This window comes from Moschus berezovskii, chromosome 18 (genome assembly GCF_049115385.1).
Source record: "Moschus berezovskii isolate FMDL1 chromosome 18, NW_MosBer_1.0, whole genome shotgun sequence".
NCBI lineage: Eukaryota > Metazoa > Chordata > Mammalia > Artiodactyla > Moschidae > Moschus > Moschus berezovskii.
The window spans coordinates 41,037,949-41,055,896 of NC_142477.1; the positions used below are offsets into that span (position 1 = coordinate 41,037,949).

Here is a 17,948-nt window from a genome sequence, read left to right on the forward strand (position 1 = left end):
GTCTCAGCACTCGGGATGAGTGCTCTTTGACTCTTTATCTCTCTGATTTGCTCAAGATCCAAGGCACAGAGATCTTGGATCACGTGTTATCCCTCCCTTCCACCACCGCCCCTGCCACCCACCATGCCCCAGCGGCTCACCTCCAAGCCAGGGCCCGGCTTGAGGCTCTGACCTCCTCAGACAGCCTGGTGCTAAGGGACTGCACTTCCAGCTTGGCTGAAAGAGGACTTGGGTGGGAATATCTGTGAGAAGGAAGATCAAGGAAGTGCAAGGAATTTGATCATCTACACTCATTTAGAAACACCAGTAACAGGCACCAGGCCAGAGGATTAGCTGTAGAAAGCCCTGTTAGGAAATGGCCTGAAGGAAAACAGAAGCAGAGGCCCAGAGGGCTGTGGAGGAGAGCGGGTAGGGGACCGGCTGCATGATGACCGCTCCCCATCCACCCCCTGCCCAGGCTGCAGGCATTCTTTGCTCTCCCAGAACTTAGGGTTCACAGGGCAACTGTGGGTATGAAATGGGGGATACTGTCCAATAGAGTAGAAGTAGTGCCCACTAGTCTGGACCACGTCCCTCAGAAATAAAATAAGCTGAGTGATCTCCAGGTCCAGCCCCTCAGAGAGGGCAGAGGAGGTAAGAGGACTTGCCCAGGGCTGGGGCCTTATTCACTGTCAAGTGACTGGATCTGGTCTGGAAGCCTGTTTGGAGTTTGTTCAGAGGCTTTGAAGTTTTCAGGATGGAGGGTGGGGGTGCCAAATGATTTCCTGGGTCCTCGCAAGCATTGTTGGAGCACTTCTCGACCACCACAGGCACTCACTATATGCAAACCAACCCAGAGGAGATGCAATGAGAATATAAAGGAGAGTGAAGACTCTGTTCCTCAAACCAGCGTGGGCCAGGGCGATGGGGTCATCACAGGCTCAGGCCCTCTTCCAAGTCCATGGGGCACCTTCTCTGTTCTTTCAAAGTCGGCAGTCTTTCTGAAAGTCCTGGTCTGTCTTTAAGAGCTCTCCTGATTAGTTAGGTCCACCCGGGATATCCTCCCTTTATATTAACACACAGTCAACTGACGAGTAACCTAATTATAGGAGTGACTTCCTGTCCTGTACACCAGCTGAGCCACACTCCAGGGTTGAGATTGTACCAGGTATGTGCATCCAGGATCAAGTCTCAGGACCATTTTAGAATCTACCTCCCCTAACCTTCTTCAATCTGATTTCGGTGTTGACCATCTGGTGATGTCCATGTGTAGAGTCTTCTCTTGTGTTGTTGGAAGAGGGTGTTTGCTATGACCAGTGCATTCTCTTGGCAAAACTCTATTAGCCTTTGCCCTGCTTCATTCCGTGCTCCAAGGCCAAATTTGCCTGTCCTTCAAGTGTTTCTTGACTTCCTACTTTTGCATTCCAGTCCCTTATAATGAAAAAGGCATCTTTTTTGGGTGTTAGTTCTAAAGTGTCTTGTAGGTCTTCATAGAACTGTTCAACTTCAGCTTCTTCAGCATTACTGGTTGGGGCATAGGCTTGGATTACCGTGATATTGAATGGTTTGCCTTGGAAACGAACAGAGATCATTCTGTCATTTTTGAGATTGCATCCAAGTACTGCATTTCAGACTCTTTTGTTGACCATGATGGATACTCCATTTCTTCTAAGGGATTCCTGCCCACAGTAGTAGATATAATGGTCATCCGAGTTAAATTCACCCATTCCAGTCCATTTTAGTTCACTGATTCCTAGAATGTCTATGTTCACTCTTGCCATCTCCTGTTTGACCACTTCCAATTTGCCTTGATTCATGGACCTAACATTCCAGGTTCCTATGCAATATTGCTCTTTACAGCATCAGACCTTGCTTCTATCACCAGTCACATCCACAACTGGGTATTGTTTTTGCTTTGGCTCCATCCCTTCATTCTTTCTGGAGTTATTTCTCCACTGATCTCCAGTAGCATATTAGGCACTTACTGACCTGGAGAGTTCCTCTTTCAGTATCCTATCATTTTGCCTTTTCATACTGTTCATGGGGTTCTCAAGGCAAGAATATTGAAGTGGTTTGCCATTCCCTTCTCCAGTGGACCACATTCTGTCAGACCTCTCCACCATGACCCGTTCGTCTTGGGTGGCCCCAAGGGCATGGCTTGGTTTCATTGAGTTAGACAGGGCTGTGGTATGGTTTCAGTGTGTCTGCCCTCTGATGCCCTCTCGCAACACCTACCGTCTTACTTGGGTATCTCTTACCTTGGACGTGGGGTATCTCTTCATGGCTGCTCTAGCAAAGCGCAGCCGCTGCTCTTTACCTTGGATGAGGTCACCCCTCCTGCTACGTGGAGTAGCTCCTCTCAGCCCTCCTGCACCCACGCAGCCACCGCTCCATGGATATGGGTAGCTCCTCTTGGTCGCTGCCCCTGACCTCAGACGTCAAATCAGATTGATTATATTCTTTGCAGCCAAAGATGGAGAAGCTCTATACAGTAAGCAAAAACAAGATCTGGAGCTGACTGTGGCTCAGATCATGAACTTCTTATTGCCAAATTCAGACTTAAATTGAAGAAAGTAGGGAAAACCACTAGACCATTCAGATATGACCTAAATCAAATCCCTTATGATTATAAAGTGGAAGCAAGAAATAGATTTAAGGGACTAGATCTGATAGAGTGCCTGATGAATATGGACAGAGATTCGTGACATTGTACGGGAGACAGGGATTAAGTCCATCCCCATGGAAAAGAAAGGCAAAAAAAAGCAAAATGGCTGTCTGAGGAGGCCTTACAAATAGCTGTGAAAAGAAGAGAAATGAAAAGCAAAGGAGAAAAGGAAAGATATAAGCATCTGAATGCAGAGTTCCAAAGAATCGCAAGGAGAGAAAAGAAAGCCTTCCTCAGCGATAAATGCAAAGGAATAGAGGAGAACAACAGAATGGGAAAGACTAGAGATCTCTTCAAGAAAATTAGAGATTTCAAGGGAACATTTCATGCAAAGATGGGCTCGATAAAGGACAGAAATGGTGTGGACCTAACAGAAGCAGAGATATTAAGAAGAGGTGGCAAGAATACACAGAAGAACTGTACAAAAAAGATCTTCACGGCAAAGATAATCACGATGGCATGATCACTCACCTGGAGCCAGACATCTTGGAATTTGAAGTCAAGTGGGCCTTAGCATCACTAGGAACAAAGCTAGTGGAGGTGATGGAATTCCAATTGAGCTATTTCAAATCCTGAAAGATGATGCTGTGAAAGTGCTGCACTCAATATGCCAGAAAATTTGGAAAACTCAGCAGTGGCCACAGGACTGGAAAAGGTATTCATTCCAATCCCAAAGAAAGGCAATGCCAAAGAATGCTCAAATGACTACACAATTGCACTCATCTCACACGCTAGTAAAGTCATGCTCAAAATTCTCCAAGCCAGGCTTCAGCAATATGTGAACCATGAACTTCCAAGAGATCAAATTGCCAACATCTGCTGGATCATGGAGAAAGCAAGAGAGTTCCAGAAAAACATCTATTTCTGCTTCATTGACTATGCCAAAGCCTTTGACTATGTGAATCACAATAAACTATGGAAAATTCTGAAAGAGATGGGAATCCCAGACCACCTGACCTGCCTCTTGAGAAACCTGTATGCAGGTCAGGAAGCAACAGTTAGAACTGGACATGGAATAACAGACTGGTTCCAAATAGGAAAAGGAGCATGTCAAGGCTGTATATTGTCACCCTGCTTATTTAACTTATATGCAGAGTACATCATGAGAAACACTAGGCTGGATGAAGCACAAGCTGGAATCAAGATTGCAGGGAGAAATATCAATAACCTCAGATACGCAGATGACACCACCCTTATGGCAGAAAGTGAAGAGGAACTCAAAGGCCTCCTGATGAAAGTGAAAGAGGAGAGTGAAAAGTTGGCTTGAAGCTCAACATTCAGAAAAAAAGATCATGGCATCTGGTCCCATCACTTCATGGGAAATAGATGGGGAAACAATGGAAACAGTGTCAGACTTCATTGTTTTGGGCTCCAAAATCACTGCAGATGGTGATTGCAGTCATGAAATTCAAAGACGCTTACTCCTTGGAAGGAAAGTTATGACCAACCTAGAGAGCATATTGAAAAGCAGAGACATTACTTTGCCAACAATGGTTTGTCTAGTCAAGGCTATGGTTTTTCCTGTGGTCATGTATGGATGTGAGAGTTGGACTGTGAAGAAAGCTGAGCGCAGAAGACTTGATGCTTTTGAACTGCGGTGTTGGAGAAGACTCTAGAGAGTCCCTTGGGCTGCAAGGAGATCCAACCAGTCCATTCGAAAGGAGATCAATCCTGGGTGTTCATTGGAAGGACTGATGCTAAAGCTGAAACTGCAATACTTTGGCCACCTCATGCGAAGAGTTGACTCATTGGAAAAGACCCTGATGCTGGGAGGGATTGGGGGCAGGAAGTGAAGGGGATGACAGAGGGTGAGATGGTTGGATGGCATCACCGACTCGATGGACATGAGTTTGGGTGGACTCCAGGAGTTGGTGATGGACAGGGAGGCCTGGCGTGCTGTGATTCATGGGGTCGCAAAGAGTCGGACACGACTGAGCGACTGAACTGAACTGAACTGAACTGAACCCTCTTCAACTCTGGGTCCGAGTGTCTTCCACCTCCAGACCACACTTCACCAGAGGACAGCTTTTTTTTCTTCAAGTGCACACTTAAAGTCATGTGCTGTCCCAACTGAAGAATTGCCACAGTCTGCAACTTACCCAAACCATGAGCCGAACCAAGACTGCCAGGAAAAGAACTATTCCCAGAGAATATAGCAATCTTTTAAAATTTCTACTAAAAAAAAAAAAAAAAAAGACTTCTCTGATGGTCCAGTGGTTAAAATCCACATGCCAATGCCAAGGACACTGGTTTGATCCCTGGTCTGGGAAGATCCCACATGCCACAGAGAAACAAAACATGTATGACACAATTACCGAGGCCCTCTGCCTAAAGCCCATGCCCTGTAACAAGAGAAGCCATTGCAATGAGGAGCCTGAGCATCACAGTAAAGACTAGACCCACTCACCACAACTAGAGAAAGCCTGAACACAGCAACGAAGACCCAGTGCAGTCAAAAAAAGAAAAAAAAAAAAAAGCAAACTTATATCAATAAATTTTGCAAAATCCTATTTCCCCTGGGTCCTGAAACCTTCACCATGACTAGGGGTCCAGCATGGAGTTGAGTGGTTGAGCCCTGAGTAGCCCCCTCCCTGAGCTCCTGCTGGTTGCCCCAACATCTTAGAGGAAACAGCATATAAGTGGGAGAATTCTGCATTAGGTCAGAATCTTCACTAGTCACTCAGTGGTGAAGATTGCACTTACCAGCTTAGGAAATGTGGTTTGGGACTTCCCCAGCATCATGTGCCAACAGCACCTAAATTCAAGTGTTGCTTCCTAGTGCTGGGAAAATCTATGCCAAACGGCTTCATCTGAGCTTAAAGTCCTCTAGTATTTAAGGAAAAGTGTGAACTGTATGAATGTCCAGAATGCTGAATTTAAAGAATTAATCTATACATTGAGATTTTATATATTTGTGAAAAGAATAACGCTATAAGATATTCTATTGATATGCAAAGATTTTCAAAATGTTATGTAAAAGAATCAAGTTTCAAAATAGAATATACAATGTAATTATATATATATGCATATAGGTACAATATATGAAAATATGTGTAAATATATATACACACAGGAAAAATGTCTGAAAGGACAAAAAGTAAAGTGTTAAAAAGAGCTAATCCTGCATCAGAAGACTGAGCAATTTTTTTTCTTTTTCCTTTTATCTACTCTACCTACTCCAGGACTCTTGCCTGGAAAATCCCATGGGTGGAGGAGCCTGGTAGGCTGTAGTCCATGGGGTCGCTGGGGGTCAGACACGACTGAGCGACTTCACTTTCACTTTCCACTTTCACACATTGGAGAGGGAAATGGCAGCCCACTCCAGTGTTCTTGCCTGGAGAATCCCAGAGACGGTGGAGCCTGGTGGGCTACCATCTATGGGGTCGCACAGAGTCGGACACGACTGAAATGACTTAGCAGCAGCAGCAGTAGCTTTACTTCAGTGAGTCTATAGTGATTATTTATTGTTCTGTCCATTCAGAGTATCACCTCCTTTCTTTTGGGGGACTGGTCCTCCTCTAACTTTATGTCATACTTGGAGAAGTAGCCTTTAAATAGAACATCTATTGAACCACAGGACTAGACCAGGGATGGACACATGACAGGTCAGGACAGCCAGAGTCCTTGCTGGAGCTGGGAGGAAGGGTGCCCTCTTCTCTCTGAATGTAAGGCTGTAAACTTGGAGAAGACTGAAACCATGGGTTCAGCTCTTTTGGGGGGATGTCTGGCCTGAGAATTCTGGGTGAGAGAACAGAACCGTGTCAGTTTTGGGGGGAAACAGTGCAGCTGGCAGCAAGTACCAGGATCCCTGCCCACAAAGTAAATGCTGGAGAGGTCAGGCAAGGATTGTCTCCTAAAGAAGCAGATATGCAATTGGGAGAAGAGAGATGGGAAAAGGAATGGATCCCTCCATCATGCAAACTGCCACTTGGAAGGATGTCAAGAACTTGACTGAGAGAGTGAAATACATTTCCAAACAGGAGGAGGTGGGCGATGGGCATTAGGTGGGAGGACTGCAACCTGTGGTCACTTCACATAAAGCCCATTTATCTGCTTTTGTCAGATAACAGCGCAAGGGCAAACTTCCTTTGGGGGAGACAAAAGGGTAACTGCATTTCACAAATACAGGAGCATCTACCATGAACAACAGAAGCTTCCCCCAGCTGACCTGGGAAGCCTCTTCCTCTTCTAAGGGATTCCCAGCTCCAGGAGGACTAGCCTGGCTTCTCCTCTTCCCCTCTGCCCCAGAGACTCTCCAACAGGTGGTCACCTCTCTGTGAGATAACATCTAATATCTAGGAAAACACATTAAACTGCTTTTGCTTTCAAGACACAATTATTTAAAGAATATTCATCAAGTATTTGTGATGTGGCAGACACTATGCTAATCTCTGTGGACACAGCTGTTCAATTCCTGTTATCAAATGAAGCCTTAGGATTGTGCTAGAACCTCAGAGATGTGGGGGTGCTGGGAAGGCAGATGATGGGGTTCCCAGGGTGCTGGAAAGACTTCTCTGAGCAGCACCACCTAAACTGAGACCTGGAAGAAGTTTCCCAAGTGAAGAAAGGTGAAGACTACAGCAGTGACCTGTGAGAAGGGGTCCCGGGCTTTACTCAGCAGGACTCCTGCTGGCTAACCCCCTCTGGGATATGTCAGTAGCCTGAGGCACACCTTAAGCCAGCTTTAAGGCACTGACGTCTTTAGTGCTGGTCAGAAAGTCTTGAGTTGCATCCAAGGCTTCTCAAAGGACAGAGACATGAGTCACATAGTGAAATGTTCTCTTGGGTGCACTGTGGACATTACTTGGAATCCCCACGACCGGTCAAAGGTAGGTAAGACCCACAGCTCAGAGCTGAGAAGAGTGATATGAGAGGTGGAGAAAATTCCCCAGGGTCACCATGGGAGTCAGAGGTGAGACTGGCGGGTAGCCAGGGCAGCTGCTGCCTGGGGTGTGACACCTGCATCAGCCGCAGGAAAAAATGGAGCCTCAGAAGGTGACTGAGAAAATCAGACTCCAGGTACATCTCTAAAGAGGGCGCATTGTCTGCTCTGTCCTTGGGCGATCTGGGACCAGGAGGGGCTGTGTGTTCTTAAAACTCTGCTCCCCCAGTCTTCCTGCCTCTCCACCGACTCAAGGAAAAATGTGGGTGGGGGTGTTTGCAAGGTCTTTAATGCCCGGAAGACACCCAGACTCACCCTGCTTCTGAAGGCTGAGTCCAAGTGAAGACCCAGCTCTGCAGCCAAGATTCAGTTGGCTGAGGAAAGGAGGGGGAAAAGGTTTAAAGTCATGCTCAAAATTCTCCAAGTCAGGCTTCAAAAGTACGTGAACCGTGAACTTCCAGATGTTCAAGCTGGATTTAGAAAAGGCAGAGGAACCAGAGATCAAATTGCCAACATCCGCTGGATCATCGCAAAAGCAAGAGAGTTCCAGAAAAATATCCACTTCTGCTTGATTGACTACATCAAAACCTTTGACTGTGTGGATCACAACAAACTGTGGAAAATTCTTCAAGAGATGGGAATACCAGACCACCTGACCTGCCTCTTGAAAAACCTGTATGCAGGCCAGGAAGCAACAGTTAGAACTGGACATGGAATAAGACTGGTTCCAAATTGGGAAAGGAGTACATCAAGGCTATATATTGTCACCCTGCATATTTAACTTATATGCAGAGTACATCATGAGAAATGCTGGGCTGGATGAAGCACAAGTTAGAATCAAGATTGCCGGGAGAAATATCAATAATTTCAGATATGCAGATGAACCAAACTTATGGCAGAAAGCAAAAAGGAACTAAAGAGTCTCTTGATCAAAGTGAAAGCGGAGAGTTAAAAAGTTGACTTAAATCTCAACATTCAAAAAACTAAGATCATGGCATCTGGTCCCGTTACTTCATGGCAAATAGATGGGGAAACTGTGGAAACAGTGACAGAATTTATTTTTTTGGGCTCCAACATCACTGCAGATGGTGACTGCATCCATGAAGTTAAAAGACGTTTGTTCCTTGGAAGAAAAGTTATGACAAACCTAGACAGCATATTAAAAAGCGGAGACATTACTTTGCCAACAAAGGTCCATCTAGTCAAAACTATGGTTTTTCCAGTAGCCACGTATGGATGTGAGAGTTGGACTAAAAAGAAAGATGAGTGCTGAAGAATTGATGCTTTTGAACTGTGGTGTTGGAGAAGACTCTTGAGAGTCCCTTGGACAGCAAGGAGATCCAACCAATTCATCCTAAAGGAAATCAGTCCTGAATATTCATTGGAAGCTGAAACTTCCATTGAATTGGAATTGGATGCTGAAGCTGAAACCCCCAATACTCTGGCCACCTAATGCGAAGAACTGACTCATTTGGAATAAGACCCTGATGCTGGGAAAGATAGAAGGCAGGAGAAGGGGACAACAGAGGATGAGATGGTTGGATGGCATTGCTGACTCAATGGACAGGATTTTGAGTAAACTCCAGGAGTTGGTGATGGACAGGGAGGCCTGGTGTGCTGTGGTCCATGGGGTCACAGCAAGTCGGACATGACAGAGTGACTGAACTGAGATTTGAAATTCTTTCTCATCTTTCAAACATTTAGGGACATAATTTTGAGCTCCATTCAGGGCATGTGTGTGTGTTCAGTTGTGTTTGACGCTTCGCGATCCCATGGACTGTGCCCGACAGGCTCCTCTGTCCATGGGATTCTCCAGGCAAGAATACAGGAGCGGATTGCTATTTCCTCCTCCAGGGGACCTTTCAGACCCAGGAATCGAATCTGCAACTCTTGCATCTCCTGCATTGGCAGGCGAATTCTTTACCACTGTTCCCCCTGGGAAGCCCTCCATACATGGCAATTGTACTCATTTCAACAGTTTTAACAGTTTCTATCACAATCATCCTTAACAACTTTTGTTTTTTAACCTGAAAGTAATCACTCTGGGATAAAAATCATCTTGGGTTTAATCCCAGATCAGTTCAAGACACCTCTTGTTACTTCAACATCACTGGTTCTTTCAAACTGAATAATACTTTTAATTCAATTTTACTGTTAGTCACTCCAGGGGAAGGGTAATAGATCAAATTTATAGGCCGTTGAAAACTAATTCTTACACAAGCCCTTTGTAAGGAATATGAGTTTGTAAGCTAACATTTAGTGTGATGCTGAATGCTATATATTAAAATAATGATTATTCATATATCTATATTTTGTTTTTCCCTAATAATGACATCATTCCACTCTTTTTTGACCCTTTGAAAAGCTCCCAGGGTTGATCGTGCTATACGTTTTGGCTCAAGAACTCACCATCTGGGAAACCAGATATGCACTGAGGTCTCCCTGAAGGACAGACCACATATATGAGCTCTTCTAGTACTTAAAACACGAACATGTGTTTCACGGTTAATTTAAAATTGGTCAACAGTTTCTTCAGGTTAAATACAGGCCCATTCATAACACATCAGGTGTTACTCTGGGTGAGCAGGGGCAGCATAATGCTAGACTTCACTTCCCCCCCTTTTGAAATTCCACTTAAGATCACTTCATACTTCAGAATTACTGGGGTTTTGCTGAATCAATGATTATATTTCCAAATTCAAAAACTTGACAGTAAAATTTTGATATATTTTTAGAATCTCCAGAAATGTTTAGGTTATCCTCAGAGGAAATAAAAGCCATACTTTAAGGACCAGTATTTATTATTTGTTTTAAAATGCTGGTTCCCCACTACTTGTTTTTATAGTTAACTTCTTTGGTAAATAGAATGTAGATTTAGTGGAATATATGGAAGGTTTTATCAATGACATAGCAATATATTAAAAATTTAGTCACAGCCCTATGTGATTGCTTCACAGCCACTGTAATTTTTGAGACAGAACCAAAAGTGTTAACAACAAAGCAGAAACCACTTCTCCCAAGTGCTTAAAATAGGAGGAAACCATTCCCCCATCCTAAATAATGCCCAAATCTGTCAGTGTAAGAAAATATATTTATTTTTTCCATGACAATACTATGATAAAATTGTTAAATACATGCATGTTTTAAAAACAGACATAAGTAACATCTTTAGAGTTAACAGCCAAGCATACTAGTTTTATATTTAAGTGTCTTAGTAACAGGTTACTTGATAATTCTATGTTCTTGCTATGACCACGTTTCCCAAAAGATACGGACATTAAATTCTGAAATTATACAATGACATAAAATGCCCAGATTTTTCATTTTAACAGCAACATAATTTCCAAATTTTCATTAAGGCAGAAAATACTTCAGTTGTTATCTCTGTAAGTGGAGTTATTTTATTCCATGTTGAACTTGAAATTCTGTGAACCACACTGAAACACACAAATATACTGCAATCTATACAGTTTGCTTCCTGCATATGTGTATTTAAATGTTTCCGGACATGATTAAGCACAATTTTTAGGTACAGAACATTGCAACTGAAAATTCAGGATTGAAAAAAAAAAAGTCTGTAGTGGTAACATTTCAAGAAATTAAACAGTTTTGGATTTGCAGTTTCTCCCTATCTTTCAGCTATATTTGCACACACCTGACCAAACAAAAATTAGTAAACAGTTAACTAGTATTTATAAAAAACTGAAAATATTTAACATATAACATCTCCTTTAAAAAAACACTCATTCTACAAACAACCTTATAAAAGACAAAAACTTATATCTGTTCACAGTATGTGTATTTTGTAAACAGTAATTCACTGTAATGCAATTTTGAAAGTAAAAAATGGTGACTGTCTAGCACTGTAAGGACCTCTGACTTGTAGCTGGCTGACAAAAGAGAAGGAAAGGGAACACGCTTCTATGAGCAAAGCTGAGTGCTTTAAAACAACTCTCCCTTTGGACATACTTTAAGGTGGTACCATCTCAAACTGAGGATGTCTCTCTATCCAGGCCAAATTTTTTCAAGCAATTCTGAATTGAAATGTAAACAAAAAGCCTTTTCCCTTTGGAGGAAATAACTGGATAAATCCCAATCCCAGGAATATCTACCCTTCCACAACCATGAGTGGAAGAGGGTTTCCTTTTTGTGTGGTGTATTCATAACAGTCACATTTTTCTGAAACATGCTGGAGGGAAAAACTGGAATTGAAGGATTTATCATAAATAATGGGGAAAAGTACTTAAAATCAAACTGGGGAGATTTGAAAAAAATTTTATGAGAATTATTGAGTATTGTTTTCGATAATCAACTACAAAAATACTAATGCTAAGGTTAAACCTAACAGTTAACTTGTCCATGTTTTGTAAACTTTACCACCTAGAAATCTTTTGATCTTTTATATTATACCATTGGAATGCTTAGGAAAAAATAGTAAGTTCAGAAACTTAAAGCTACCTATTTAAAATGGGATAATTCTAAAGGGAAGTACATTTTAAATGTATAAAGAAATTCAATACACTTAAGTGAAAGTCAATCAGGTATACAAATTACTTTTGGATTCTGTGCAGTGTAAGGTCTATATCGTTAGATTTTTTTGTTTTAAAGTTCTAATTGGCTACTGCAAAGGCAATTTTAGACAATATATGCATTAATAAATGTAATAAAAATTAATTCCTTATCAATTAAGCATTCATTTTTTTCCCCAATGCATCTTTTAAGTTTTGGGGTATTCAGTTACACCAACCAAAAAGTAATATTTATTACTTTTGTATTTGGTTAATATTCAATCAGTTACTGTTTACTTATTTAAAAGCTTTCAAATTTATTGTTTCTGTATTTCTTCAACTAGGCACTTGCACATTAAAAAAACATTCAGAGGGTTTCTCTCTAAAAACACTACTTTTAATTTTCATAAAAATGTCCCACAGTTAGAATTTGTCTCACACATGTAAATTCTCTTGATAACATGATTTATAATCCAAAATATTAACATTATTAATGTAGGGAGAAAGAAATGCTATTCACGATTAAAAATAATAGAATTCCATCATAATCCAGTATCATAAGGATTTGGATATATTCAAATCACATCCCATGAAACTTTATCATATATAATAGAGCCTGATATCTCAATTAACAGAATATTGTTCTTTAATCTATTACCAGCATTAAAGATAGTTCATCTGTGTTAAAATCAGCATGAATATGATCATGTAACAGTTAAAAGACAAAATGTACTAACTGAAAAGGAATAAAAATCTCACCACCTCATTGAAGTAAGAGGTTTAAATATTAATAGCCTTGGCACATAATCCACGGAGGTATAAATAGACCAAATTCAAAACAAGTCATTTCCAATGATATTCTAAGGTCATGTCTAAAAGCTACATTGCCAGTAAGTTTAGCCACAAATCGTTTTCTTTTGTCAAAGATTTTCTTCTGGATATAAAAAATAAAATGTCCATAGTACCATGAAACTTTGTTTTAGCAGGAAGAATCAGTTTAAAATAAAAGCTTTTAAGAGTTTATCAGGAGAATGAGTGCTCATTCTAATCAGTAAAACTCACACATCAGTGTGTTGATTTGCTAGAACCAACTTAATTGGTTGATACAAACATGTCCCTCATTTAAACCCATCATATAAAAGTTACTGTGAATATTTAAAATTAGATTAGAATAAGATATTTGTGTAAGACCCAAGTTTTCACTCAACCTGTGGGGTCACTTCTACAGTAGATCTGAATCTGTGAGTCGATGGTCTCAGATCTATACAAGCTAGATCTTGGCATGAAGGAGAACTCTATTGAATCTACACATTCTGGGATGGGACTCAGTCAATAAAAAACCTGACCGAATTTCCATTATGTGCCTAGTTGTAGTGATTAACTAATGATCCCACATTTGAGTTTTGAGATGCCCGATTTTATACTTTCAAAATAAGGGGGGCAATGTATGTTATAAAAGATACACAAATTTTAACATGGTTCAAAACAGAAAACAGTAAAATTACCTTAAACAGAAAAAAAAAGTTTTATCAGATTATGTGCCTGAGCAGTAGAAAAATTTGAGATAATATTTTCTGCATATTAACAGGTTAGGGAGCACTTTCATTTCAAACTGTCATTAAAACTGATTCCATATTCCTTTCGGAAGAAAACATTCACATGTCTCCTTCACTAAACTACATCTAATTATTCAAGTACCAAAAAAGGACTGTGATATTCTTTAAATACGGCCAGTATGAAGACAACTAAGAAATTACAGGACTAATTTCCAACAAGAATACAAGTTGCATGAAGGTTTAAGAATGTGACTTTTACCACAGTTTCCGAGAGCCCAACAGGACTAGATGTTCTCAATGCAATCCTTCAGATCCATGAGCCGTGAAAGCAATGCTGGTATGGAAAATGAGGCTGACACTTCTGCCTTTAAACTCTTCTGGGAACGGCTACCACTCTGTGTAAACTGCAGGGATGGAGCACCTCTATCACGAAGCACAAAACACCCAACTATCCAGATACCTGGGCCACAATGTCAAACTCAGGCTCCTACAGGCTTAGCACACTGAGGACTGCAAATATATATGGATGCTCGTCCATGTGATACACAATTTACAAGGCCTATCTAGTGTCTTCCAAGAATATTTTCATGTGAAATATTATTTCAGATGGCCACTCATAAGAGAAATGCAGTCACAAGGACCATCAGAATCTCCATTCCTCACAAGGGAAGTTTGGTTTGCTGGCTTGGAGGAGATGTGAAAATGTATCCTTTACATGGCACTAATCAAGACATACTGGGATATATTTCAGACATTTAGAATTTTCTAACCAATGATTTGGCTTTAACTGGAAACTTTGGCAGGAAAGGTGGGTTTCCCAATCAGGAAGGGCTGGAGGGAAGCGCAACCTCAGAAGAGGAGCTAATCTGACTGCACAGAGCAAGGCCCTATTAGACCACCTCTCACCCATGAGCAGGGCCCTGGCACTGAACATTTACCAGGGTCGGCAGTGACACAGACAACCAGATATGAGACAGAGGGTGTCTTCTGCCCTCTGGCTCCCTCCCCTCTCCCTGTCCCCAGGTGCCCAGAGGTTGAGTGGTAATCACTTCCCACCTGCAGCTCAGGTCTGGCAGTCTTCAACAGGGGAAAGACAGAGTAATCTGTTCTGACCTCAGACCTAAGCCACACTCTTCTAAGGCTGTCATAAGTAATAAGGAGCCTGCCCAGACTTCACAGAGAGACATTCTGCTGCTCATTAACCCAGCGATCCTGTGTGTGGATCCCCAGGGGCAGGGGAGAGGTAAGCTGCACCCTGAATCTTCACACAGAAAAAGCTATGAAGCCTTGGACGGAGTGAGAGGACTTGAGAGCCGTGGTGAAATGCACCATGAGCCGAACAAAGGAGTCGTTATGTAGGTAGACGGTAGCAGCTATGACACACATGATGGAAATCCAAACAGTCTCTTCCGGCCTTTTCCATTATCTCAGGTTAGTGGAGTGAAGATCAATAAACTTTTACCTTGGCCTAAAGAGACACTTTAGAGGCCTGAACACTTACCCTAAAGAGATGAGGTACAGGGCTGGTGAGTTTTGACGGGAAAAGAGGCATGAATTGGGGGAAAGGGTGTGGTAACAACAAGCTTCTGCAGGGAGAGAAGGCAGCCCCAGGTCTCAGTGTCCGGGGTGGAAGCAAAGGGAAGGAGCCCAACAGGAGAAATAACAGGACAGAGCAAACCGTTCAGAGGTGGCTCTGGTTTGATACAACTTTCATTGCGGAAAATATCTATGAGCTATTATATGGTTTTACTGCACTATGTGTATATATAATTAATTGCATTTCACTCCACATGTTCATCTACCAGGAAGCTCTGGGTAAATTTAATTGAATCCTAGCAATTAAAATCAGGATTCATAAAGCAGAGTACTACCTAAGTAGATTCTTGTCCCTTGTTGAGGCTTTTTTCTACAACATGGTTTTTTATAATGATACATCATGGGCTAGAAAAGAAACCTGATCCGTTATGCGCACATACACTACAGAATCTCGAATGATAAATAAAAAGGGACTTATCATGACTTCTTCAGATCTTCCAAATTTTCAAGTACTTTGGCCTTAACTCTCAAAAGATGAAATACAGACAACCTGAGGGCAGGGAAAATATAAGATACAGTTTGTAGTTCTTCAGTCTGCTTTTCCAAGAACCACACTCGTTCCAGACATCACTTGTGAAGATAGGGGGTGGACAGAGAATGCTGTGAGGACCCCACTCTGGACATCTCCCAGAGCCATTGCTGCACCTTTAATATAGGTACGCCCATGGATTCAAATCCGCTGTAATGACATTCTATATGAAAGAGCCCTTGGGCAACTGTCCCTGTTAAGAAGCATTATCTTTTTTAGTTTTATACTGAAAAGCTGAGGACTGAACCACTAGCTTGGACTGATGAAGGGGAAGGAACTGCTAAGAAGTACGAAGAGAAAGAACACCTGCTAACAGGTGTCAGAGATGGTCACACTGCCTGGGCAACCAGGGCTCAAAGCTTGGTCTTCTCAGGAGGAACTGAGGCCAATTGCCCTACACTGACAGCCGATGCTGCCAGATATTGCTTAGTAGTCGTCTCAAATAGTTAAGTCACTGGAATCCTGTGTTTATGAATAATGTTGAATTTGCTCACATATTTATAAAACTGACACTGTCATAAAAAAACCACAATTAAAAACAACTTAAAATCTATAGTCTTAGAAATTTACTTTTAAATATTAGGGCAACCTAGTAAGGAAGCTAGCACAAACACTAAAAAATAATGGGAACAATGTAAAATGCCTACCAAAGCAAGGAGACATGATTCTGATTTGGGCTGGTCAGTGTCACACTCGTTTTCCAAGTTTGTACCCCTGAGAAAACTGTTTGATAACCATTATACAGTAGGCACAGAAATCAGCATACTTTATCAAACAAAACACTAAATAGCTGCTGCTACATTAAAAATTATATTAATTTTCTTAAATGCTGTGGATAAAGAACAATGTCAAAAGTTTCCAAATCTGTGCTTGGTTTTCATCTAGAATGGAGCAAATGTGAGGCAAGTAACATCACCTGTTACTTTGACATTTTACCCCCCTGCCTGCAAATCTGCATGCAATTCCATACATTATATGCGTGAGAAAACCAGATGAACAACAGAACAGCTGCTGTAGGGCTGTTTTGCACGATTGGGCCTGGCACTACTTGTTCTTAAAAAGTTTCTTGAAGGCAGAATAGTGTGAGAATTCTTTGGCTCAAATCCCAAAGAGCTCCAAATTGTGAGTTGTGTGGATCCAATGTCTGAGTTACTGTACTTTGGCTTTGAGGCTGCATGAAAAGCACATTAAAACTTTTTAGTGTAACTTGTGAGAGTGAAGTCCACCCCACTAGCAACACTTCACAGGATTCCTCCAAGATGCCTCGTGTTGATGTGGCAACTCTAGCAATGAGGGCTTATTGAGATGGTGGACTGAAGTGACAGGGGACACTTAATCCTTTGGTTTGTTCTGAAAAAAGTTTGTAAAGGACCATCCTCCTCCACTCGATTTAGGAGAATCTTCATCTTTAGGTGGAATCAAAAATTGTCGGGAGTTAATGGAGCATGGACTTCCAAAAGACACAATCTCACTGCTGCTGTCTGTGGACCTAGGTGAGTCTGGAGATACCAAGTTCCAAGTATTTACATTTGCCTGAGGTCTGTAACCTGCAGTTTTATCTAAGTCATCATCTGCATCCAGATCGTCTACAGTAGAAGTCACGGGGAGGTGCATCTGTGGCTTATAGCCTGCTCCCCCTACAGGGTCACTGTCCAGTTCCTCCTCTGGTTTTGCCTGAGGCTGGTACATGGACTGGACGTCAATGTAAATGACTTGTGAGGCCCCTCCGCCTTCTTCTGCTCCTGGGTTCGCTAGCTCTTCCTCAATGACCGGTGGGCAATAGGACACAACCACATGGTTTTCAGGTTCTGCATCACAGCTATCTTCTGGACGCTCAGCCACTGGAGAAATTATTTCTGTATCTTCTATTTTGGGAGCCACTGACCGAGTTTCCAGAACCTCGACATTATTTGGGGTACAAGGATTCATTTCCAATGTTTTAAGACCACTGTTTCCCTAGAAATAAATTTTAAAAAACAGGGATTAGGGATACCATGAAAAGCTGCTGTGATGCTCCTCCTACAAAAAGAAGCATTATTTTCTATATTTTTCACAGTTGCTTATAAAACTGCATCTCTAGTATTCTTTACCTCATACTAGAGCAAAGCTACTTTTTTCTACATATCAATATTTTCCTTGCTCTTAACAGCAGTGAAAAGAAAAAAGAGCATGCACAATTTAAAATTAATAATTTTACAAGTTCAGCAGATGCTCAAGCACTGCTATTTTCTTA

General features: G+C 41.7%; 1 protein-coding gene across 4 annotated transcripts in view; it reads right to left on the reverse strand.

Annotated features, from left to right (window-relative positions):
• Positions 1-10,599: 10,599 nt before the first annotated feature.
• The window catches only part of LIFR (LIF receptor subunit alpha), a 132,224-nt gene continuing 124,875 nt past the window's right edge, over positions 10,600-17,948 (reverse strand). For all 4 annotated transcript variants that reach the window (XM_055422146.2, XM_055422144.2, XM_055422143.2 and 1 more), the window contains one exon: positions 10,600-17,671. In XM_055422146.2, the coding sequence (XP_055278121.2) occupies positions 17,048-17,671 (624 nt within the window). In that variant the 3' untranslated portion in view covers positions 10,600-17,047. The remainder of the gene's footprint in view (positions 17,672-17,948) is intronic.